This window comes from Phocoena phocoena, chromosome 4, assembly GCF_963924675.1.
Source record: "Phocoena phocoena chromosome 4, mPhoPho1.1, whole genome shotgun sequence".
Lineage (NCBI taxonomy): Eukaryota > Metazoa > Chordata > Mammalia > Artiodactyla > Phocoenidae > Phocoena > Phocoena phocoena.
Genome location: NC_089222.1, coordinates 77,945,919 through 77,972,573, shown reverse-complemented (window position 1 = coordinate 77,972,573; position 26,655 = coordinate 77,945,919). Strand labels below are relative to the sequence as shown.

Below are 26,655 nucleotides of genomic sequence, written 5' to 3'. Positions count from 1 at the left end.
ATGGGCTCGGGCTGGAGCAGCGAGGAGGAGCGGCAACCGCTGCTGGGACCCGGGCTCGGGCCTGCGCCGGGGGCTGCTTGGAGAAGCAGGGGGGAGGCGGAGGAGGCGGCGGCGGCGGCGCTGCCCGCGGCAGCCCCGAGTCCCGGGAGGGTGTACGGGCGCCGCTGGCTCGTGCTGCTGCTCTTTTCGCTGCTGGGGTTCGTGCAGGGCCTGGTCTGGAATACCTGGGGCCCCATCCAGAACTCGGCGCGCCAGGCCTACGGCTTCTCTAGCTGGGACATCGCGCTCCTCGTGCTCTGGGGGCCCATCGGCTTCATGCCCTGCTTCGCGTTCATGTGGCTCCTGGACAAGAGAGGTGAGGGGGTACCGGGAGCGCCGGCCGGCGATGTCACCCCTAGGGAGCCGCCTCCCTCGGCTTCGTTTTAGGGGTTGTGTGAGGTGACCGAATGTTGCTGGCATCCCATTCCTGACTAGGAACACTCTGTCCCCAAAGCGACAAATGAGGGAAATCTTCTTTGTAGATACAATGTTTTCATCAAGGCCAATTATGCAACAGCAGGGATTAAGCACGCGCTAAATGTTCAAGTTTTTGCATATTTGGACATCAGAGCATCCCCGTGCACGTGCTGTGTGTTTTTTTTACACCTGACAAAAATGACTGATGCTTTGACTTCAAAGGGATTTGGGGATTTTGAGGGTGAAAGGTCAGAAAATAGACTGATGATGCTCAGATACAGGGAAGTAATGAGCTGGCTTTGCATAATAGATGACTCAAGCCCAGGAAGAGCTGTTGGGGAACTCGGATCTGACGCTTTGGTTTCTGGAAAATGGTGCACAGCAGCTTTAAAGTGTGTGTATGTGACTAGGTGCAAGTGTCAGTTGAGATTTTTAACTCTCAGATGAAGCTTGCAGATGAATGAAGACTCTCTTTTCATAGAGAATACTTTGGACAGACATCTCACGTTACCACTTGCCAGTATGATTCTGTGAGGAGAAAAAAAGGTCATAGGATTGAATGATTAGGCATTGAATTACACCACACAAGTATGGGTAAATGATTCATGATCAATGTGATGTAGCTGCTAAAAAGTGCAGGACAGTTTTAGGCACAGAAGTGTAGTATCTAAAACAAGAGAAATAGTTTGAAATGCTCTATTCTAGTGTTCAGTTCTGAGCGTTAATTTTTAGAAGGCCATGGGCAAACTGGAGAGCTTTAAAAGTTGTGTGACAAGAATGTAAAGGATGTAAAAATCATAATGTGTCAGATGAAGGGAATTGGGTGTGCCAAGCTTCAAAAAGAAACTTGAGGCAGAATATAAATATGTGAAGACCAAGTAAATGAGGAATTAGGCTTAATGTGCATAGTTCTAGAAGGAAGAACTAAACTGAGTGAAGTTACAAAGGGCTGTAACTCAAAGGGATACAGGGAAGAACCTTCTAACAATGAAAGTGTCCAGCCCTGGAAGGTGTGGAACTTCCAGGTAGAGCAAGTACTTAGGCAGAGATATGTGCTGGATGCTGAGGAAGCGTTTCTTGTACTGAATGGAGGTTTTCTTTGTTTGGATTTGTTTGTTTTTAAACTAAATTTAGACTTTATTTGGATTTCACCAGTTTTTCCACTAGTGTCTTTTTCTTTTTTTTCTGTTCCAAGATTCAGTTGAGGGTCCCAAATTGCATTTAGTTGTTATTTCTTGTTAACCTCCTTCAATCTGTGACAGTTCCTCTGTCATTCCTTACAAGGTTGGATAACTTAAGGGGAAATGCTATTTTATTGTTTCTTTTTATTAACTTTTTATCAGGAGCATTTTTCAATATTATTCCCTAAATTTAGCCAGCCTTGTTTTTATGGTACAAAAATGTTAATTTTGTCCTTTTTATTATAATTATATCTACTATCCATGGCCAGATAAATTAGGGACTACCTATTCTCTTTATAAAATAAGTTACTTTAGGAGTTCTTTCAGAGTTTCTACGACTATATGGTGAACTCTATTTTATGTTTTCTGTTGGTTAGAGCAACAAAAAATAAATTTAAAATTCTCTCACTTAGGAAGTGGTTTCCTTTTCAGTAGGAGAAAGCCAGTTTCCTTCCATATGTTGGCTGTCCTGCTGCCTATGTCCTATTTGCATACATAAAAGTAAGTTCCTGGTATCCCTGGGTACTAAAGTATCTTTCTCCCTAGAGGATAGGTCTGGTCTTCCTACTGCCATGGGTCCACCCAACTTAGTAGAAGACCAGGTATCTTTCTGAAATCGGTTTTGTACCCTCTCAGTCCTTTTCATTTTCCAGCAAGGAGATAAAAGGGGACTACCTAGTGAGATAATAGGAGACCAAAAGTGAGTGTGCCCTAGAAGCTTAGTGAAGAAAATTTCAACAAGGCGATAACACCTAAATTTGTGCCAAGCTCTAGGGAGATAGTCCTCATGGAGCCTACATTCTAGTGAGGAGATCCAGGCAAAAACAACAATAAAATTAAATATTTAGTGTGTCAGATGGTGATAAATGTTTTAGAGGAAAATGAAACAAGGCAAGAGAGAAAGGGGATGTGATTGGGTGATACTCTCTCTAGACTGTCAGGGAAGGACTTACTGATAATGTGTGTTTGAGCAGAGACCTGAGGGGAAAAGGAAACCTACCTTGTCAATTCTGGACAGGACTGTTTTGGACAAAGACAAAGGTCTTAAACTTGTTTGGCATATTCGAGAAAGAGCAATGAGGCTTCTGTGGCTGAGTTGAGTCATAAGGGAAACCACAGTAGAAGGTGAGGCCAGAGAGGTAGTGAGAGGCTGAAATCATGCAGGGCCTCCTAGGTCACTGTAAGGACGCTGGCCTGAAGGAGTGAGGAGGGCTCACTCCACTGGAAGGTTTGAGCAGAAGAGTAAAATGACGACTCTGCTATTGTCTTGAGAACAAGAGCCAGAGCAGGGAGACCGGTTGGGAGGCTGTTGGAACAGCTCAGATGGGGCTGATGCTGACTTCCAACTGGGGTGATAGTAGTGAAGGATTTGAGTATTGTTGATGGATAGGCAGAGGTGGAGTGTGAGAAAAGGGGAAGATTTAAGATGTTTCTCAACTTTTTTAGCATTAGTAATTGGGAGAACCAAGCTGCAGTTTACTGAGATGTAGAAGATTGTGGAAGGAGCATTTGGGGGTAGACGGCATGCAGATCAGGAATCTGAAATGCCTATTAGATATAGGACAAGCTAAACTGTCAGTTTATTCCCTGGGCAATAGATTTGGGATTTGTCAACCTATAATGGTATTTAGAGTCTTGGAGCTGAGTGAGATCACCTGTGGAGAGGGATCTTGCTTCAGAAGACTGAGCCCAGGGGCATTGCAACATTCAGAGCTTGGGAAGATAAGGACGAACCAGCTAGTGAGGACTGAGAGTAGAGCCTTGGGTTTAGCAACATGGAAATCTTTGGTATCCTTTAAAAGAATAGTCTCACTGGAGTGGTGGGGGTGAGTTCACGAGTGTAGACATTATGTCAAACACGCTTTAAGGGGCAGCAGAGAAATGAGGGAGTAGCCAGGGGGAATGTGGCTACTGAGAAAGTATTTTTAAAGATAAAAGAGAAAGAAAAAAAAGAGAGAAAAAAAGATAAGAGGTACTAAAGCATATCTCTGGAATGCAGTATCCTAACGGATCCAGTAGAAAGGGAGAAATTGACAGTGCTGGAGGGAAGGGGAAGAACTGCTGTAGCCATGCCCTTGACTAAACAAAATGGGATGCAGTCCTCCAGAGTACAAGTAGGCAGGTTGGCCTTAGATAGAAGTGTCGACAGCTAATTCTTCAGTAGCAACAGAAGAAAAGGTAGAGTGTATAGATATGGATGCACATGGTGGGTAGTAGGAGCTCGTGGGAGTTATCTTTGTTTACAGTTCTCAGAAAATAGAAAGCAAAATTACCACCTGACAGTGAGGATAGGAGAACAATTCTTGGAAGATTGAGGAGACACGGTAAGTTGTAGTACTAGCTCCTAGGAAAGGAGAGGACACACGGACTAGAAAATTGTAGTGGGATTGTCGGGCGGCTCAGAGGGCCTGCTTTAAGTGAATGGGCATTAATTTCAAGTAAGACCAATCAGCACGGCCGTTTGTTTTCCTCCAGCCTGTTCTGTTGGGCAAGCACAGGCATGAGCAGAGTTGGCAGAGAGAGAGATCACCAGAGTTGAGGTTTGCCAGGTGTGTAGGACTAAGAGAGTGCAGGCCAGGAGTAGAGGATTATGTAGAGAGTGATATAACAATGGACCACGGAATCTAAACTGGGTAAAGAAGAAAAGGAAACACCTGAGGTAGATAAGAAAAAGTAGTAGGCTCCAAAATTGTCATTCCCAATCGACGAAGAATTTAGAGTACTAGAAGGAATGAGTGGGAAGGAGAGGAGGTCATGGTTGAAGAGTGGGACGCTTGAAATTGGGATTATGTCGTGGATGCAATTAGGGTAAAGATAAGGTCACAGTATAACAGAGAGTGGACAGCCGAGGTAGGGTAGAGGGCATGATTGTGGAATAACAAGTCAGGGGACTGAGAGGGCAGGATATTGAAAGGATCATATCTGGTATTGAAATCACCAGGTTCATGAAAGAAGTCGTGTCCTCAGGAGTAATAACGAGCCAAAACAGTTTCAAGCCATGAGGGCGAATGACGTGGAGGCAGGTATGTGGTGGTCTGCAGACAACTGCAGCAGGGAGTGGTGAGTATGACAGTCAGATAGAATTGGATCAAAGGCTGTTCTGGCCATGATGGATTAACAGGAACTGGATTCATCCTTCCATCTTAAACAACTAAAAACAGAAAAATCAAAGTATACGAAACAGTGGTTTTCAGACATTGGACAAAAGGTAGAGGTCAGTGATCCTTACGATTACTTCTCCCAGAGATCTGTAGTTCAAACAGAGCTCCACAGTTTTCCCAAGTCGAGGAGACAGTTGAGAAGTCTTAAGAGGCCACCATAGCTAGAATTCTTAGAGTAGAGTACCAGAGAGGAAAAGGGTTCACAGAGAGAGAGTTCTAGATCTGCAGGGAGTTCCTCTTGAGTCTTCAGCTGGGCACTGATTAGCAGTTACACATGAAGAAACTACTTAAGTCTGAGAAAAGGACTACGAAAAAGGAACGGGCAGAAAAATTCTCGCAGTTTACATAAGGCTGGGAATTGTTCACATTCCCAATAGCCAGAATGGGAAAACCTCATAATACATAGGAAGTTTGGTTGAATACTCAGAAGGGTGTTGCCTCGGCAGTAAAGACAAACAAGAGCTCTAAACTAAAGGCTTCTCTGGTTCCACCTAATAAAGCTTAAAAGTACTGCTTGAACAGATTAAAAATAACTGTATCCCAGAACATTGTTCAAAAATATTTAAAGGAGTTGAAAAAAAAAATCCATCACCCAACAAAATTCAGAATTCCTGACATCTAAATCAGAAATTACCAAACGTGCAAAGAAGGAGGAAAATACAACACATAAAGAGGAGAAAAAGCAATCAGTAGAACAGACCAAGAAATATTACAGATGATAGAATTAATAGACAGAGACATCGAAGCAGCTGCTGCGAATAAATATACTACATATATTCAAGAAGACAGAACAAAGCATGTTAAGGAGAGACATGGAAGACAGAAAAAGTCCAACATTAAATTTCTGGAGATGAAAATGTAATCTGTGTCTGAGACCAAAAAAGTACACTGGACAGGATTTAAGAGCAGATTAGACATTGTAGAAGAAAAGATTAGCAAACTTGAAGATGTAGTAATAAATACTATCCAAAGTGGAACACAGGAAAAAAACCCAAAAAACCACAGGTATCAGGGAGCAGGACAGTTTTAAGTGACCTAATATACATATTAGAGTCCCAGATGAGAAGAGATTGGTAAAGGGAGAGGGCATGGATTGAGATAAAATGGGGAGGAAAAATTGAAGAAATAATGGCAGAAAAATTTCCACATTTGATGATATCCATAAACCCAGAAATCTAAGAAATTCAAGAATCCAGTTTGAGGAAACAGCATGAAGAAAAAAACCACGCCAAGCAAATCTCAGCGTGCCTAACACTACAGCAAGGCACCTCGTAATCATAGCGCTTAAACCAGAGGAAATCAAAGCATAGAGAGAAGCCTGGGAGCTTTAGGGGGGAGGGAGTAACAATGATCTGGAAGGGGCTGGGGAAGCACTGTCCTCAGGGAAGAGGTTTCAGAGTAGTAAAAAGGTGAAGACGGTGAAGAGCTCGAAAACATAGGGATTCTACTGATCCGCTGATTCTGAGCGCTCCAGGAGTCACAGTGGAAAGATCTGGGGAGTTGAGGCGCTGGCAGAGATGAGGTCGGATTTGGGTATGCGTGAAGCCCTGTTGGGACGAGGATGACCTGTGAATCTTGGGTCTCTTGTGACCAGTGTGGACAGGAAAAGCAGGCATGATGTGGTTAGTCCTCCTGGTGTCCAAGGCAGATCGGGGTGGCGAGGCCAGGCTGTAGCTGTTGAGGGTAGGGACAGGTGGTCTTGCCAGGTGCAAGCAGAGCTTCACTCCAGCTGATTGAAGTGTGGGGCCTGGGAAGGGTGGTTTTAGCAGATCAAACTCATTTCCATACATCTACTACACATAGTTTGTGTGGTGGGGTGTTTTTTTACTTTGGGTTTTTTATTTTTTTGCCATCATGTTTTTAGGCACCGATTGTGGAGACTCTCTTCCTGTACCCAATAGGTTCCTGGCATAAGGAGTTATCTCATCCATTGGAACGGGGCTTCCTGCAGAGTCTGGATGCCATATTTGAGTAGAATTTATTTTTATTTTCAATCATGTTTGGTTTTCTGAAATTATTCCCGTACCTTTCATCAGATGGTTTTTGCACTCACATCCTAGTACTGTAATTACTTGGGATCTATTTATATGAAGGTCCTAGATGTCTCATAAGCATATTTTGCTGGGGTCCTCATACCTCTCCTTCCCAAAGTCAGTTGTTATCTTTTTGATTACATGGAACTGCAGAGCCCTGCCTTGTCAAGATCCAAATGAGATCAAGAAAGCATTCTATTCAAAACTGAGCAGCAGCTGAGGTGGATTAAGTAATACTTGGCAACAATTAAAAGTAAGCAAGCCACAAGTTGTACCTGCAAGGTTGCTTTATAATAATCAGCTTTTCACAACTTCTTTATTCTTAAAAGTTTATATTAGCTGTTATATTGTCATATGTTTGATAAAAGTCATAATTGAGTAAAAAAGTGTGCTAGCTTTCAGCAGTTGTAGTAGGAAACCTAGTTATTTGGACCGTAGGGCCATAAACAGGGTCCCATTGCCCACTTGGTGGCTGTTTACCTTAGTTACAAACCAAATATTAGAAAAAAATAAACATCATGTTGAATGTAAGCCTTATAGTCCCAAATCTATAAAATTTTATCTCATAAGGCACCCAGTATAACCTTATAAGAGCAACGTTTTGCAAGTTTAGGATATTTATGACCATGAATGTTCTTTTTATTAATTACACTCTATTTCCTGTGGCTATAATGTGGTTTTAAAATCTGTGTTCTGTTAGTAGACACAGTAAATGAGCAGTATGTATGCATTACTTGTTCCTGAGAAGCACAGTTTTCTACCGGATTACTTCTGCCAAATTATATTAATCATATTCAGATCATATAAAGCTCAGTTCATATCACAAATTACCCTCAATGTAGCGTGTGTGTGCCTGATCTGAATCTCAAGTTTATTTTTCTTGCTGTGTTTAATCTGCATAATTATAGTTTTGTTGACTTCCAATTTCCTTCAAGCAGAGAAGCCCTTTGAAAACCAAACATTTAACCGTCTCCCCTTGCCAAAAAAAGAAAGATCTGAAAAAAAAAAAAGAAAATTTGCATTAAATAGTTTAAGTCTGTTCACTGTGAAATGGTTTCAAGGAGGTGCTGAGTTTGGGAAAAATTGTAAGAAATGTTGCCACCTTTGCCACATACTCAGTGTAAGCCACCTCTGTGACTGCTACAAGCAGTAAGGCAGCGTTGATTTAGTAATAGAAAAATGCAGCATTCCAACAGTACGAAGATGTAGTCCTGTTATATTATTCTGCCATAGAGAGACTATTGTGTCTAGTTTTGGTTACCTTAGTTTTTTTCACATTCTATTTTAAAAATTTTATAACATCGTCATTGGAGTATAATTGCTTTACAATAGTGTGTTAGTTTCTGCTTTATAACAAAGTGAATCAGCTATACATAGACATACATCCCCATATCCCTTCCCTCTTGCGTCTCCTTCCACCCTCCCTATCCCACCCGCTAGGTGGACACAAAGCACGAAGCTGATCTCCCTGTGCCATGTGGCTGCTTCCCACTAGCTATCTATTTTACATGTGGTTACCTTGTTTTTATATTTTATATTCTCTTTTGCCCTGTTATCCATGGAACCGACCGTTGGTGCATATTTTCAAAATAATTGATTGTATTTGGAATACAAAGGGAAAAGCTATCTGATCCGCATTATCTAAAACCCTAAACCATGCTTTTTTTTAACAGCATCATTCTATAAGTTGAAAGCCATCCAATGAATCAAGAAAAATTAAAAGACTATTATTGTATTAATAATCAGCGGGTTCTAATGGACCATCTCCTAAGACCCTGTAACAAACTTGTTCTCATTATAAGATAAAAGAAGTAATCGGCCACTTGTCATTTTTTGAGAAAATTTAAAGCATTCTATCATCTTAAAAAACTTTTCAGGGGCAGTTTAGAATTTTTTTATTAACAGCTTGCATTCGAAAATTAGAAATTTTAGATTTGAGATATAAAACTAAAATACCTTGTCTTTTAAAATTATTTTCTATATTTTTTATTGTTATATCTGAACAAAGCATTCTAGCCATTCATTTTGAAAAACCGGAGCTAATAGAACTTTTTCCTCTATCCTCGATGTGATCATTCAAGTTTTCTATTAAAGTTAGAATCATTTCATTTTCAGCATGAGAGGTTTTTTTCCCCCATATTGGAAGTTATAGAGAAAAGCTGTATTAGAATATAATACCAGTATGACTGAGTAAAAAATCTTTGTTCTTAACATTGACTTACTTGAAAAGAAAATAGAAAATAATCCAGATATTTTTGTTTCCTTTTAGGTCTTCGGATAACTGTGCTTCTGACATCTTTCCTTATGGTTTTGGGAACTGGTCTAAGATGCATACCTATATCAGACTTAGTGCTTAAAAGAAGGTAAATCATATAAGTAACTTAAAATTTTTTCTCCACATTTTTCTCTTTTGTTATGAGTATATTATATATGTTTAGTTATAAGCTGTTAGTAAACAGTTCCATATTTTAGATCAGTAGAGGGTCATATTTATAGTAGCATTTTTTTTCCTGACATGATTAATTCAGTGGGCATTTATTAGTTGTCATGTGGAAGACACTATACTAGTTGTTGTGTAAATAAATAGAGAACAAGTTAATCTTCACACTATCTGGGAGCTATAACCATGGGAAAATAATAGTATAACATAAGGAAGAATAATGTAGTTAATGCCATAGGAGATTTATAAAATTGCCCCAAGAGACTAAGGTAAGTTTTGGCTGAGGATCTCAAAAGGAAGGGCTCATGAAGAAGGTGATAATTAAAGTAAGCGTTGAAGGATAAGTAGAATTTTGATAACTATAGTTAGGGGAATGATATTCCAGGGTAGAGGAACAACAGAAACAAAGGCACAGAGGCAGGTAAGCACAGGCCTCTTCCAGGATGGGTAGGTAGCTTCATTTCTGTACAGCAGCATTTCTGTACCTGGGATCCATGGATTTATTCTCAGGGGCTGCAGGGTATATGAAGATTTAAAAAATTTTGTTTTCCTTTTGGTTATAATATTAAAAGATTTTTAAACCAATAATAATCTGTAATTAAGAGACATTTTTATTAAGCAGGATGTCAGTTTCCTAGTGTTTTATCTAACTGGGATCCTTGGATTTGACCTTAAGAGCCATTGAGAAAATTTTTCCCCTTAAAAAGGAGCATAAATTACTCACGTTTGGGAGACACTGGTGTACAGAATAAGACATAAGAATGGAATATAAAGAGATGAGTTTAGAAAAGGGTATCTTGAATGTGAAGGATATTGATGCCATCCTGTAGAACTGTAGTTTCTCACTGGACAGTTGGGAGCCACTTAGGTTCTTAATCTGAGCAGCAATAAGATCAGATGTATATGAGGTAAACGATTGATTTGAAGTCTGTAGGATTGATTACAGAGGGTTGAGAGTGCCAGCAGGAGGCCTGAAAAGATGCAGTGAGAGCCCAGGCTGGAGTCATTGTTTTGTTTTATTTCTTTATTCATTTATTAGTTCATTTATTCGACAAAATTCACTGAGCTCCTCCTGTGTGCCAAGCTCTCTTCTGCACATGGGGAATATAGCAGAAAACACAATAGAAAAATCTGTACCTCGTGGGGTTTATATTCCAGTTGGGGAGACTGGCAATAAACTAGATAAATAAGTTAAATATATAGTATGTGCTATGGAAAGAAAAATAAAATAGGAAAGAAGGATTTGAAATGTCAGTGGAAGGATGGTGAAATTTCAGAAAGAATGGGCAAAAAAACTCTTACTGGGAAGATACGTTTTGGGGAGAAAGCTTGAAGGAATGAATGGACAATGCATTATGTAAGGGACAAGCATTTCAGGCAGAGAGAAGAGCAAGTATAAAGGGTGGGAAGGGAAGAGCACACCTGGCAGGGAGGCTGGTGGGGCTGGAGCCGCTGAACCAGACTTCATGGGAAGCGTGGTAGGAAATTAGACTAGCGCAGTTATGGGTGGTGGCGGGAGTGTGAGACCAGGTCCTTCAAGACCTCGTAAGGGGGCTTCCCTGGTGGCGCAGTGGTTGAGAGTCTGCCTGCCGATGCAGGGGACATGGGTTTGTGCCCTGGTACCGGGAAGATCCCACATGCCGCGGAGCAGCTGGGCCCTGGTACCGGGAAGATCCCACATGCCGCGGAGCAGCTGGGCCTGTGAGCCATGGCCGTTGAGCCTGCGCGTCGGGAGCCTGTGCTCCGCAACAGGAGAGGCCACAACAGTGAGAGGCCTGCGTACCGCAAAAAAAAAAAAAAAAAGACCTCATAAGGACTTCACCTTTTTCTGAGCTAAGAAATCATTAGCAGCTTTGAGCTGAGGACCATGGTCACAGGCTGCTTTATTGAGAATAGACTGATGTTGAAGGTCTAGGGCAAGAGTGAGGAGACCAGGTAGGGAACCAGTAAAATAAACCAGGTGAGAGATGATGGTGGCTTGAGCCATAGTTTTGGCCGTGGTGGTGGTGAGAAGTGGTCAAATTCTGATTATATTTTGAAGGATTTGCCAGTGGATTGAATAAAGGGAATAAGAGAAAGTGAGGAGTCCAGAATGACTCCCTTGCCCGGGGAAGTTGTAGGAATGGAAAGGATAGCACAGATGCGAGAGAGAACATGAGAGAAAGATATCAGAGGTGATATGATTGAGGTTGCACTCTGGAGACTCTGAAATTGTTGATTCCATTAACAGAGACATGGGGCACAGGAGGAGGAAGGAATGGATTTTAGGTATAAGATGTTGGCTTTCATTTGGAACAGAATTTTTCACTTCAAAATAAATGCTGTTCCTTTTCAAATTTTCAAAATACGTTATCTTTCCAGAAAATTTAGAGTACATGTGTTTCATATTTTAAAAGGCAGATAGCAGAATCATTTGGGTTCCTGTGGAACATTGGTCTTCATTTCCTATCCTTCTGAGTGAGGTTTTAACAGATGAGTTTCATTGTGTTTGAGATGTTCTTAATTTTTCAAATATCCAGTTTTTTTAAAAGCATCTACAGTCTTTAAGTACAGATTTCAGTGTAAGCTTAAATTCAACGATGAGTTCTTTAAAAATGCCTACTGGTATTTTTGTTAGTTTTTCTTCTGTTTGTGCCATCCATTCTATTGCTTCTCTCTAATCTTATATCCCTTCATATTCTTTTCAGATATAAAATTATAGGAATAATAAGGAGTTGACTCTCTTGGTAGAGAAAATGGTATGAAAAATAGAGCTCATAAAGAAATGTAAACAAAGATAGGAAAGGAAAGAAAGAGAAATAAAGAGTTACAAGAGGGCTTCCCTGGTGGCGCAGTGGTTGAGAGTCCGCCTGCCGATGCAGGGGACGCGGGTTCGTGCCCCGGTCCGGGAAGATCCCACATGCAGCAGAGCGGCTGGGCCCGTGAGCCGTGGCCGCTGAGCCTGCGTGTCTGGAGCCTGTGCTCCGCAAAGGGAGAGACCACAACAGTGAGAGGCCCGCGTACCACAAAAAAAAAAAAAAAAAGAGAGAGAGAGATTGAACCTTTCATAAAAAGAAAGTAGAAGTTGAATTTTCTGTCTTTGTGCCTTCACCTATAAGGAATGTTAGGATATTATCCCCTTGAAATGAGACTTCACTTTATGTCCATACATTATTTCTTTAGAGCAGTATTATTAACAATGCATATGCAGCTATTAAAATGAAAATGCTGCAATTAGAATGCGTATTTTCACTAGCAGTTTCAATAGATCACCACTTTTAAGCTTCAGTCTCCGTGACACTGAAGAGGAAGGGATAGAGACCTTGAGTAAGCATTTGGCTAGCACTGAAACAAGTATTTAGTGATCTTTTTCTGTGCCCTGTTCCACTTGGAGCTTTTTGAGCTTCTGACCCAGCCTTCTGAACAGTGTCCCTGCACCCTTTACTTCCTGTATTTTATCTTCTATGAGTCTTAAAGACATGAGAGTAGCAGCTTTCTGACAAGCCCTTTCCTCAATACACCTATTATTACCACCTTCCTAACCGTGGTCTACCTCTTCATAGTATCAATATTTCTTTCATCTGCAGAGTACCAATGAAAATTCAAGAAAAATTATTTTGCCACTTTCATTAACATCATAAATAAATAAAGAACTTAGAATAATGAACTATAAAGCATGTTTTCTATGATTGGGAAGCAAATCATACCAAAAACATTACAGGTGGCATTGCTCTATCGCACCAGATGGCATTACTTTATAGTGTGAAATACGATATAGCATGCCCAGTAAACAATTTACAAACTTCTAGAAGGTGAACTTATAGTAGGTCATATCTGCTTTTAATCATAGGGTTATTCAGTGATTCTCATAATATTATCTTTCAATTCAGTATAATTTTCATTAATATTAACAATAGATTACTAACATGTGTTAGATAGTTTAATAGTATGGTTCTAGTAAACATAGATTTTCTAGAAATACACTCCATTGTGAAATGCTTTGTAGCTGGCAATATTACATTTAAAATGACCATACTAGAAAAGACGAATTGTTTAGTAAATGGTTTTATGATAATTGCTCAGCTATCTGAAAAAAAAAATCAAGAGCCCTAAATCTCTGCCTTACCACTTAATTCCAATTGGATCAAGCATTTAAATATAAAAAATGAACCATAGAAGTATTAGAAAATGAGACTCGTTTTTAATAATCTTAAAATGGGGAAGACCTTCCAACTAAGACACAAATCCCAGAAGCCATAGAAAAGCTTAATACTTTTGACTACATAAAAATGTAGAATATCTGCATGATTAAATACATTATAAAACAAAGTCAAAAGGCAAGTTAAAAACTGTGAAATGTTTGCAACAATAAGACAAATGGATAATTTCCTTAGTTGAAAAGAACTCTGTTAAATCAATAAGAAAAATAGCAAGTCAGTAGGAAAATGGGTAATAGATATGAGCAAATAATTACAGAAATTGAAATACAAATCTTAAGATGCTCAACCACTTCATCATAATTAAAGAAATGAGGGCTTCCCTGGTGGCACAGTGGTTAAGAATCCGCCTGCCAACGCAGGGGACACGGGTTCGAGCCCTGGTCCAGGAAGATCCCACATGCCACCGAGCAACTAAGCCCATGCGCCACAACTACTGAGCCTGCGCTCTAGAGCCTGCACTCTAGAGCACGCGAGCTGCAACTACTGAAGCCCACGCACCTAGAGCCGGTGCTCTGCAACAAGAGAAGCCACCACAGCGAGAAGCCTGTGCGCCGCAACTAGAGAAAAGCCTGCACACAGCAACGAAGACCCAACGCAGCCCAAAATAAATAAATAAATAATTTTTTTAAAAAAAAGAGGCAAACCATTTAAAAAAATAATTAAAGAAATGAAAATTAAAAGAGCAATTATATGTTGTTTATTGGCAAAGATGAAAAAGTATGATAATGTGCTGTGTTGCCCGGGGTATAGGGAAAAATAGGCATTGCTGATGTGCAAGCAATTTGGGGCATCCTATTTAGAGGGCATTTTTGCAGTATTTATCAAATTCAAAATGCACATGTCCTTTAACCCAATACTTGTCATTCTAGAAAATTAGCCCACATATAAAGCTCTACCAGTTTGTAAGGAAAATCAAATTTGTGTGGCTTTGCCTGTAATAGCAAAAGGCTGGATGCAGCCCAAATGTCTCCCACAAAGGACTAGTGATGGTGAAGTATATAGTGGAATAGTATGAAGCTGTGAAAAGGAGGTGAAAGTTCTATAAATGCTGATTTGGAAATATCTCCAAGATATATCATTGAGTTTTATAAAAGACAAAGTTTTTAATGTTATGTTTAATATATTCATACTTAGAAAAAAGTGGGAGGGATGTATTTGGTAAGGACTGTTTCTGAAAGAAACCATTACCATTGGTTGTTTCTGAGGAGGAAGCCTGGGAACCTGGAAGTCTGGGGTGGAAAGGAGATTTACTTTTTGTTTTATACTCTTTTCTCTGCTTGAGAATATTTTTACCATGTGAATATATCACCTTTTGGACTGAAAACAGTAGTTAAGAGAAACTAAAATGAACACATCAGATCTTCAATAATGAGAATAAGAGAAGGAAAGGCAAGGAAGGGTTATATGTAAATTTCCCCAGTATAGAAATATAAACCCTTTGATATAAAAATGAACAATTGGTAGATTTAAGAACGAAGACTCTTCTCTGTAAAACACATAGGATTCTGATCAGTGTGTTCTAAAAGTATGGTCCACAGATAAGCTGCTTATTAAAAATACAGATCCCTGGGCCCCACCCCAGTCCTACTCATTTAGTCTTAACAAGCTCCTTTAGTTAATTTTATACTCATTTTAAGTTTGACAACCTGACTGCCCTAGGTACGTAGCATCCTCACTTTAACTAGTAACTGCATTGTGCTTGCCCATCCTGCAGTATAATCACATAATATTTTTAATGTCTTATTTTAAAGCAGATTAAGATTTATCTTCTATTTAATAGTTTTATTTGCAATTTGACTCTTAAAACTCCAGAGGTCAGATTTCATGAATATAGTTCTCCGTGATGGTCAGCTGGGATTCAGATAAGAAAGATTGGTAGGAGATTAACTCCTCATAATAAGCATTTAACAGGGGAAAAAGCTAATAGAAGATATGTAAAGTGATCTTTAGAGTTTTGGAAGATGCTTTTTTTCCCTTTTGATTGTCTTTGGAATGTGATTATTTCTGAGACATTTCTTCTAAGGACCTATAATATCATATATGAATTTTTAAATTTACTTTTTTTGTTGTTAAATATACTATGCATATAGAAGAGTACATAAAACATTTATGTACAATTTAGTGAAATAATCATGAAAAAGACAGCTATGTACCCATCACCCAGGTTAGAAATCCAGAAATCCCCTGAGACCCCCTCCCTGATTTATAACCCTGTCTCTCCTTACTGTACATAATCATAATCACAAATGTTGATAGGATTTTCAGAGTAAACTGAGTTGAAAGTTATGGAGAATATATTCAAAGTCTGTTGCAAATGTCTGTTTATTCTTTTCTTCTGGATAAAGATTTGCCATAGATTTTTTTTCCCTATTCATATGGAAAGGCACAAACAAGTAAAAGATTATTTTATCTGCAACAGAATGATTACAGGAACAAAATAGTCCAGAAGTAGACATTGGTAATAATTTAACATATAATAATAAACACATAAATCAGTAGGGTTACTAAATAAAGCATATTTTATTAAATAGATTTATCTATTATGTGTTTGGGCAAATTGGTTACGTATTAGAAAAAGAAATGTGGATACTTAACCATACAGCGTGCATTAAAATATATTCCTGATGGACTGATGAGCTTCATATTTAAAATGAAACAGTGTAAGGGAAACTTAATCTTATCCCTAAAGAGATTGCTTTTCCAAGTATAAAAACAGTGAAAGAAATCATAAGGGAAGCATTTGTAGATTTGACTACATAAACATTTGAACCCTCATGCTTCTAAAAGAAATCATAAAATTAAAATACAAACTAGGAAAAATATGTGTTGCAAATATGATATCTAACTTATAAAATAATATAAAAATATAAGCACTTCTGAAAAGAGAATGGGAAAATGAACATAATAGACATTCTTAACAAATGTTGGTTTGCAGATTTCAGATTTCATTATTTAAATTCATAACTCGGCAGTCAACATTTATTGACAGTCTGTGTATTTGTAAAGCATAGGCTAAGCTGTGTAAAGAGAGAAAAAAATACACAAGCTCAATAAATAGAAGTTTATTTTTCTACCAAGAAACAGTCTGAAAGATAGTGGGCTGCTCCAGGCATGTAGGCAGCTCTGTTCCAGGGACCCAAGTTCCTTTTCTGTTGTTCTAACATCCCCTGGGGTGATATCCTTGTCCAAGTGGTCAAAGCTGGCTCATCATCAGTGCTTTCATTGTAGCCCACAGGAAGGGGAAATTGGACATCCACGGCAAGTGACTACGTCTTTAGGTGATCACTAGGAAGCTGTATGTATCAATTCTACTCACATCCCATTGGTACAGACTTAGTACATGGCCACACGTATCCGCAAGAGGAGCTGGAAATGTAGCTCAGCAGCCATGCCCCCAGTTAAAATGCAAGGATGCTTAAAAAAAAAAAAGATATAGCTATCACAGCATAAACAGAAATAATGGTACAAGGCACTAAATTGGCACTAAATTAAGCAGTACTCCTCTGGGTAGGAAATCTCAGCTAGAAACAAGTACTTCCTGTTAGGAAGATTGTGGAAGTCTCATTTTTGCCATGGAATGTCATATTTGATTTCTTTTTGTAGAAAAGGGAGGATTTGTTCTCTGTCCCAGGTAACAAAGTTGGTTTGAAAATAAATTTAAGAAATAACAACAAAAAATGCATGGATGCTATAACAAAAGAAAGGGAGAATGGATGTAAGGAGACAGTTAGTAGTCTCTGCTATCAAATGTCTCCATGTATCCATGTACCCCCTCTTCCCATGCAAAGAACATACTCACCTTTCCTCAAAGGATAAGACCCACAGTCCAGTCCAGTTATTGTGTCCAACTCAAAATCCAGAGTCTCTGGCTTCTATCAGGTCTTTGTGGTTCTCTGGGAGTGACCCCTTTGATTGTTCTTTGTGATTTTGGCTTTGTCCTTGGGAAGGCTCTTTTTTGGTCCATTGTTCTTAGTGAATACACCTGAAGTTGGAGGCTATGCCATTCTTAGGGGCTACACAGCTGTTGTGTTTCACTTTCTGCCTGATACTGATTTGGGGACCTCAGGATTACTTTAGGAATCAAGCATCTTAAAGCTTCATAGAACCGTTTTGCGGTGTCTTTGGTGATACACTTCCCTCAAACATTTAGTAGGCTTCTCTATTTACATCCAGTGGGTTCATGTAAATGTAGCCACATCCAAAGATTTTTACTTACGGCTGTGTTTCTTACACCTGCTGAATCTCCTTTCCTTTACTCCTTCTGTGCTCAGCTCATCCCTTTTCCCTCAATTTTGTGGTGGCTACCAGGATGCCATCTGAAAAAAGGACTGGGTAGGAAAATACCACCTTTAATTTGATCTTTGCTGCTAGACAGGCTCTGAAGGATGTTATTTCCTGCCATTTTAGGATACAGAAGCAACCTGAGGCTTCAAATTCCTGGATTCTCATTAAATTTGGATAGTAGGCCTTGGGCTGAGAGAAACCCGCTTAGCAGAGCTCTTGTCCCTTCCGTCTGTGCTTGCAAACCAGCTACCACTTGCCTGGCTCCATCTCTCTTGTAGCGCCATCCTAAAAGCGGCAAGGGGCAGGAAACAGAGTAGTGTTCTGATTTTTTTCCAGCCAGTTCCAGGTAATCACAAGCAGTGGTTTTGCTGCATCTTGCAAGTCACCTGCCTTTTCAGCCTGCAGCCTAACCACTAAGTCAGTGCCAAATATGTTATGCCTTTCTGAATGCAGAATCCTAATTCTGGAGCTAATTTCTCAATCAGGGAACAGTTAAGCTGTAATAGTGAGGAGTCTCAAAATATAATGGCTGAAACAAGATAGTATTTCTTTCTTATGTGATAGTCCAGAATTGGCAGGTGGGCCAGGGCCTAGGCAGCTCTGTTCTACAAAGGAACCTAAGTTCCCTTTATCTTGTTGCTTCCCTAGGGAGATGCCTTGGCAGGACAGTCCAGAGTGGATTTATCCACACTCTAGTAACATTTCATCCCACAGGAAGAGGGAGAGGGAGACCAGGGAGAGCATTTTATCCTCAAGGAGGTGACCTTGAAATCCTCCCGCTCTCATCACATTGGCCCAAACTTGGTAACAAGACCCCACCTCACTGCAGGGGGAGCTTGGAAATGCAGACTGTAGCTCACCCCAGCACAGACTTGGGGTGCTCTGTAGTTAAAAGGAAAATAGAGAGAATGGACACTGGGGGATAGTTTATTGTCTCTACCACAGGCAAACTGGCTATTTAGGAGGAAAAGGTCAGTTTAGATCCTCGTTTTATACCATGCATCAAAATAAATTCAGATGAATTAAATGGTTAAATATTTAGTTGGAAAACAATATATAGGAATATTTATCTGATCTCTACATAGGAATTTTTTTCTAAAGCATGAAAAACAGGAAAATTATAAAGAGAAAAATTGATCTGACCACTTACAAACTGTTGAGTGTACAAATTGTTAAGCTTAAAACAAAATTGACCAACAGGAGAAAATATTTGTCAAAATAAGGGCAAGAACAGGTAAATAATACAAATAAATATATTAAGCACTCATTCAAAATAAGAAAAATTGTAATATACCAATGGGAAAAAAGACCAGTAGTCAAAAAATGAAATGCAAATTAAAACAAGGAGATCCCTGGACTTCCCTGGAGGCACAGTGGTTGAGAGTCTGCCTGCCGCTGCAGGGGACACGGGTTCGTGCCCCGGTCTGGGAAGATCCCACATGCCGCAGAGCGGCTGGGCCCCTGAGCCATGGCCGCTGAGCCTGCGCGTCGGGAGCCTGTGCTCCGCAACAGGAGAGACCACAGCAGTGAGAGGACTGCGTACCGCAAAAAACCACACACACACACACACACACACACACACACACACACACACACAAACAAGGAGATCCCTTTTGGCCTTACCAAGTGTGACAGACAGAATAATACCCCCATCCCCCAAAGATGTCCATGTTCTAATACCCGGAACCCGTGAATGTGTTCTGTTACATGGCAAAAGAGAGCTACGATAGTAGGTGGAATTAAGTTTGCTAATCATCTGACCCTAAAATAGGGAGAGTATCCTGGGTTATCCAGGTGGGCCCAATGTAATCACAAAAGTCCTAAAAGGAGAGATAGAAGAGGAAGTCAGAGAGATGCAGTGTGAGAAGGACTCAAACCACTGTTGCTGGCTTTGAAGACAGAAGAGGGGGGCCAGGAGCCAAGGAATGCAGGTGGCTGCCAGAAACTGGGAAAGACGAGGAAGCATATCCTTCTCTAGAGCCTCCAGGAAGGAACATAGCCATGCCACACCTTGAGTTTAGCTCAGTGAGACCCATGTTGGACTTCTGATTTACAGAAATGTAAGAGAATAAATGAGTGTTGTCTTAAAGCCACTAAGTTTGTGGTAATTTGTTATAACAGCAATAGAAAACTAACACACCAACTTTGTGTGTAATTTTTATTTTTCTATTAAAAATTAAAAAAAATTTTTTTTCTTTATTTTTAGGTGAGTATTTTTTAAATAGTGGTATTCAATGCTGGTGAGGCAGGCACTGTTGACCACTACTGATGGGACTGTAAATTGCTACAGGCTCTTCTGAAATACAACTTTGGAGTATATTTCATAAGATCTAAAATGTTCATACCCTCTGACTTACCGACCCTAAGGAAATAATTTGGAAATGGCAAATATTTTTATACAAAGGTTATCACAACACCATTATTAATATTAACAAATAAGTAACAAACATTAGGAAAATGTTAAATGAGTTTTTGTACATCTGTATGATAGACTATCAGTGGAGCTATTAACAATTATGACATAAAGAATGAAATGAGAAATGCTTATTATACACTATAAAGTTAAAATGATTTAGTGCATAAAACTGTATATTCAATTTGATATCTATGATTACCTGTGCCTGTCTTGATTGAGAGATGCATTGGAAAAAAAAACTGAAAGAAAAAAGACTGAAAAATCAAAATATTAGGAATGGTTATATGAGTTACTGAATCATTGAATTTATGGACTTTTTCTTCTCTATGCACTTCTTTTCTACTACGAGTATATATATAAAATACTTTTAAACTAAGAGGACAAAGTAAAAGTTATGAGACAAAAAAAACGTTATGAGACAAAATGGGGGGAGGTAGGCCTCTCTCAGACCAGGACTAAGTCCGTTTTTCTCCCGAGCTTTGCTGAGAGATTATCGTATTTGGCCTTAATAAAAATCCTGTGAGATAAAGTACCTTTGGGGAAATTGAAATGAAAGAGAATAAGTGATTCACCAAAGATTATACAGTTAATAAATTTAGATAAGTCTAGAAGCTGAGTCTTTTGATATCTAACCCAATATTCTTTTCACTGTGTTTTTTAATGAACTTTCTGTAACTGTACTTGATATGTTATTATTATAAGCTTCTTTAGGCCCAGACTATAGTTCTTATCTTTATATTCCCTTTAGTGTCTGCTGTAGGTGCCTTGACCATAGTAGATATGCAGTAGATATTTTTAATTGGATCATAATTGGCCAAAATTATTAAAGGGTACCAAAGGGAAGTAGATTTTCATAAAAGAAAACTGAGGCTATGGTAAAAATCTTTAGAAAGCTCATTCCTTTTCACCATTTCAGTCTGTTTCTCCCTTTCTAACTTCTTTTTTCCTGTAATTAATTCATAGCATCTCTGACCCTTTTTATTGCCTTTTTGGGCTAAATAAAGGAAAACTACTTCTAGCACTTTAGACCATTTTCAATATCCAGGAAATCCTGTAACACATGAGTTTATTCTCATGCAGGATGATTAGGAATGGGGAATTGGGAGAAAGCTTGTGAACCATTGGCATATTGAGTGTTAGAGATAAGTATTCTTATTCTAAATCATTTCTCATTAAAAATACATAGAATTTAAGTTAAGAATGCTGGATTTACACTGAGGAAATATCTGCTCAGTTTCTAAAAAGCCAACTCTCTAATGTTATCCCCAGTGCTAGTCATAATAAAGGTTTATAAAGTACATCTCTGCATAGAATAAAAATATGCCAGCCCGTGCACCGCCACAAAGAGTAACCCCCGCTCACCACAACTAGAGAAAGCCCATGTGCAGCAACAAAGACCCAATGCAGCCATAAGTAAATAAATAAATAAATAGCTAATAAGAACCTGCTGTATTAAAAAAAATTAAACTTAAAAAAAAAGGGGGCTTCCCTGGTAGCTCAGTGGTTGAAGTCCGCCTGCCGATACAGGGGACACGGGTTCGTGCCCCGGTCCGGGAGGATCACACGGGCTGCGGAGCGGCTGGGCCCGTGAGCCATGGCCGCTGGACCTGTGCGTCTGGAACCTGTGCTCTGCAGCGCAGTGAGAGGCCCGCATACTGCAAAAAAAAAGGAAAAAAAAAATTTGTGGACTGGTGAAACCACATTTAATTTTGATTTCTAGTCCTGGCTTAGCCATTAGCTAGTTACATGACTTTGGAACTCCCCTCACAAATACTTTTTGAAGAAAAGAAAGTTATAAATAAGTTATAAAATAAGTGTGATTTTAAATGTATTATTAGCTTTTCTGGAACTCGGTTTTTCTATAAAATCAAGAGGGTGGGTTATCTAGCTGAGGTTTGAAGTCTTTTCCAACTATAAAAATTCAAACTCTAAAACATCGTATTATTCTAAGTAGAAAATAATTTAAGAATCATGGGTATTTGTTCCAGAATGTCAGGAAGCAAAAGGTTGGGATACCAGAATATCATTAAATACAAGCTAAAATGTCAAGTACATGAAAACACACGAACTTACAGGTCTTCAGTTTGAACTTTAGCTATTGGCATTTGTTTGAAAAGCTATAGTATATTGAATAATAAGAAAAGGAATGCAGCTGTGCAGAAATGCCACACTACGTGCCCCTGAGCCTTGGCCTCTCCATGGGCAGGGGCAGCAATTGAGGGCTGAGGTGCCCAGGGCCGGGGCAGATGTGGCCAGGCCATGCTAGGTGTCCTCATGCCTGCCGTGGGCCAGCCAGCCTCAGCAGTACCGACAACTGGTGGGCCGCTCCCACTTCCTAGTCTCTACCATCTGGTTCTGCTGATGCTGGAAAAACTCCCAAAGCTCTGATCTAATCTTCTTCTCAGCCCACAAGGGAAATTCCCCTATTTTCCACCTGGCCTGTGGGGACTGTAAACTAGGCCTCAGAAGTAGGCAGAAGCTATGTAAGGAGAAAAAAAAGGGACGAAGAAAAAAGACCCAAGGCAGAAGGGAAGAAAAGGAAGTTGGATGGGGAGGGGTAGACAAGGAGAGGGAGTCAATTAAGGGACCAGTGAGAGGAGACTGGGATGAAGGAGAGCAGCACCCCTGTGCCTTGGCATGTCTGTCAGGGCTTGACCTGCAAAGGTCAGGACACCTGCAGTCTCCTAACTGAATATACGAGTATACCCATCTTCATCAGGCATGAAGTTTCAGGCAAGGAAGCAAGAGTTAGACCCCTTGAATTAACTAGTCAGCTTCCAGAGAGCTCCCTTTCTGCTACAGAGCTTATTGCCCAGGAGACAAAACTACATCCTCATGCTGCTAACTTCTGCCTGCCCTCCCCGGGTGCACTGTGCTGGAGACAGTGCTAAAGCCTTGGCCTCGCTCTAACCACTCTCATTTTCTTTTTCTAAAAGTTTTGTTTCCCAAATATTAATCACCTTGTTTTTTGTATTGCTGAATAGAAGCTTTTTAAAATTTACAAGTGGAACTGATGTGATGTATGTGGTGGAACCTTGTGAGGTTTGTACAACACAGGTTAGTTGTGTATTTCGGTGGCCCCACTTCCCTGTACTTGGATCCTGGAGAGCATCCACACTGCCTTCACACCCTGGGAGGCACTCTGGGGAGTTTAGAAACTGTGGTCCTTACCCACAAGGAACTTAACTGCTACTTGCAAAACAAAACTGAAGCATGTAATCATGACAGAAAAATTAATGTTAAGTTATGTGATCTACTTCACTTAACGGAAGGTTGTGAATCACACCTCTTTTGTTGTTCTGTGTTGTTGTTTTTTTGGTTTTTTTTATTTTTACATCCTTATTGGAGTATAATTGCTTTACAATGGTGTGTTAGTTTCTGCTTTATAACAAAGTGAATCAGTTATACATATACATATGTTCCCATATCTCCTCCCTCTTGCGTCTCCCTCGCTCCCACCCTCCCTATCCCACTCATCCAGGTGGTCACAAAGCACCGAGCTGATCTCCCTGTGCTATGCAGCTGCTTCCCACTAACTATCTATTTTACGTTTGGTAGTGTATATATGTCCATGTTGTTTTTAACAGTCAGCCCAGATCAATCGGTATGAGTTTCTGAAAGCCAGCTTCCTTCAGGAGTGCTTCAAAAGCATTAGGACAACCATAACAAGTTGCATTTATCTTTCAGCATGTGAAGGCAGAGAGACTTTTAAGTTCAGACTGTTCATTTAAGCTGGGTGTTTTTCCTTTTCATACTGTCAAGTTCATATACCTAAGTTTTGTTCTGGCATCTGTTTTTAACAATTAGAATGAATAGTCTAATTGTAAATTTCCATTTTCTCACATATCCAACTTCCATCCTCAGCAGTCTCCTGAAACTGCTTCTGCTCAGATCATGCAAGACCTCCTTGTTGCCGAGTCCAGTGGTTACATTTCAGTTAAACCCTCTTTCTGTTTGATCTGAAATTATTGGTGCCTCACTTTCATCTTCTCTAAACCCTTCTCTCCTTAGTTACTATGACACCAGTCTTTCCTGTTTTATTTTTTTTTCTGCCTCCATAATTGCTCCTTCTCAATTGTCTTTCTAGACTCCTCTTCCCCTGACTATTTAAAAGATGATGGTATTCTCCAGAGTTTGTTCCCCAAACCCAATGTATATCTCTCATCTCAGACCTCTTTCCTTAGCTTGCAACCTGTAGTCAACCACTTATTGGACATTTCTACAGTTATGGGTACCCCCCTTTATATCCAGTCATTCACTTAACTATATCTATTATACCACCTTAACAGCCCTCCAAACCATCCCTCCTCTGTACCTCACTGTTGTTGCCAGTAGTGCCACCGGGTCCTTGTCCTGGACTCCATGCCTAAGAGTGTTCTACTCTGATTTTCCTTCAGTTTTGCCATTCCTTATGGGGTGAGGAGTCTGTAGAGCGGAAGAGATGTGTCTGACCTGCCCATCACCACTTTCAAGCTACACAAGACCCCAGCAATCCCTGCAACATACCTCTTTCCCAGGTCTGTTCTTCCAAGAGTGAACTGCATCCCTGGGGTGTGCTCCCTAGGCCCAAGGGGTAGCTAAGGGGCAGGTGTTTGGAAGGGGATAGATGGAGCTTGAATGGAGTTGGACCTTAAGGTTCATGTGCATGTATGCGAAGCCCCTGATGTTGTAGATCAGAACCAGAGGTCAGAGGAGAAGGAGGGTGTGCAGGGACCTCTACAAGTACTATTGTCCCAGGCCCCACAAGCTTAGGCCTAATTATTGCCTTATTTTTCTTTATATTCCTGATACAGTACTGGTAGGTTACTCTTCAACTACTCAAAGAGTTTTAGCTTTTTAATTTTATATTCCCATGTACCCATTGCTATCACAGTGCCTACCCAATACACAGTGAATACTCAGTACATCTTTGTTAAATGAATTAAATAATACAACTTGTATTGAACCATTTATAATTATTTCCTCTCCTTAATTGTCATTTTAAAGAATTTATGGTAATGTTTGTATGATTTTGTTATGTCTTAGGACCAGCACTTTTCCAGAAAAAAAAAAGCAACCTCTATGCATTACTATTAAATGGGAAAACAAGATTTTATATATATAACTGAATTATTTTAAAATATATTTAATTTAATTAATTATAATTAATTAAATATATTTAATTTACAATTAATTAATTATAATTATTTTTAAATATATTTAATTAAATTAATTATATATAATTAAATAATATAAAAATATATTTTAAAATATATTTTTACAAACAAGTTAATTTCATAAAATAGGGTAAGTTTTTTTTTCCCAAGGCTTTTTATTAATTGCTTTACAATGGTGTGTTAGTTTCTGCTTTATAACAAAGTGAATCAGCTATACATATACATATATCCCCATATCCCCTCCCTCTTGCGTCTGCCTCCCATCCTCCCTATCCCACCCCTCTAGGTGGTCACAAAGCACCTAGCTGATCTCCCTGTGCTATGCGGCTGCTTCCCACTAACTATCTGTTTTACATTTGGTGGTGTATATGTGTCCATGCCACTCTCTCACTTCGTCCCAGCTTACCCTTCCCCCTCCCCGTGTCCTCAAGTCCATTCTCTACGTTTGCGTCTTTATACCTGTCCTGCCCCTAGGTTCTTCAGAACCACTTTTTTTTTTTTTTTAGATTCCATATATATATGTTAGCATACGGTATTTGTTTTTCTCTTTCTGACTTACTTCACTCTGTATGACAGACTGTAGGTCCATCTACCTCACTACAAATAACTAAATTTCGTTTCTTTTTATGGCTGAGTAATATTACATTGGCTATATGTGCCACATCTTTATCCGTTCATCTGTTGATGGACACTTAGGTTGCTTCCATGTCCTGGCTATTGTCAATAGAGCTGCAATAAACACTGTGGTACATGACTCCTTTTGAATTATGGTTTTCTCAGGGTATATGCCCAGTAGTGGGATTGCTGGGTCGTATGGTAGTTCTTTTTTTTTTTTTAATTTATTATTTTTTTGGTAGTTCTACTTTTAGTTTTTTAAGGAACTTCCATACTGTTCTCCATAGTGGCTGTATCAATTTATATTCCCACCAACAGTGCAAGAGGGTTCCCTTTTCTCCACACCCTTTCCAGCATTTATTGTTTGTAGATTTTTTGATGATGGCCATTCTGACTGGTGTGAGGTGATACCTCTTTGTAGTTTTGATTTGCATTTCTCTAATGATTAGTGATGTTGAGCGTCCTTTCATGTGTTTGTTGGCAATCTGTATATCTTCTTTGGAGAAATGTCTGTTTAGGTCTTCTGCCCATTTTTGGATTGGGTTGTTTGTTTTTTTTGATATTGAGCTGCTTGTAAATTTTGGAGATTAATCCTTTGTCAGTTGCTTCACTTGCAAATATTTTCTCTCATTCAGACTATACTGCAAAGCCACAGTAATCAAGACAGTATGGTACTGGCACATAAACAGAAATATAGATCAATGGAACAAGATA

At 39.5% G+C, this 26,655-nt stretch overlaps 1 protein-coding gene across 1 annotated transcript in view; it reads left to right on the top strand.

The window, feature by feature from the left end:
- SLC49A4 (solute carrier family 49 member 4) overlaps positions 1-26,655 on the top strand; it is an 86,859-nt gene continuing 60,204 nt past the window's right edge. The window contains exons 1-2 of the mRNA XM_065876987.1: positions 1-355; positions 9,101-9,194. Coding sequence (XP_065733059.1) covers positions 1-355; positions 9,101-9,194 — 449 coding nt within the window. The remainder of the gene's footprint in view (positions 356-9,100; positions 9,195-26,655) is intronic.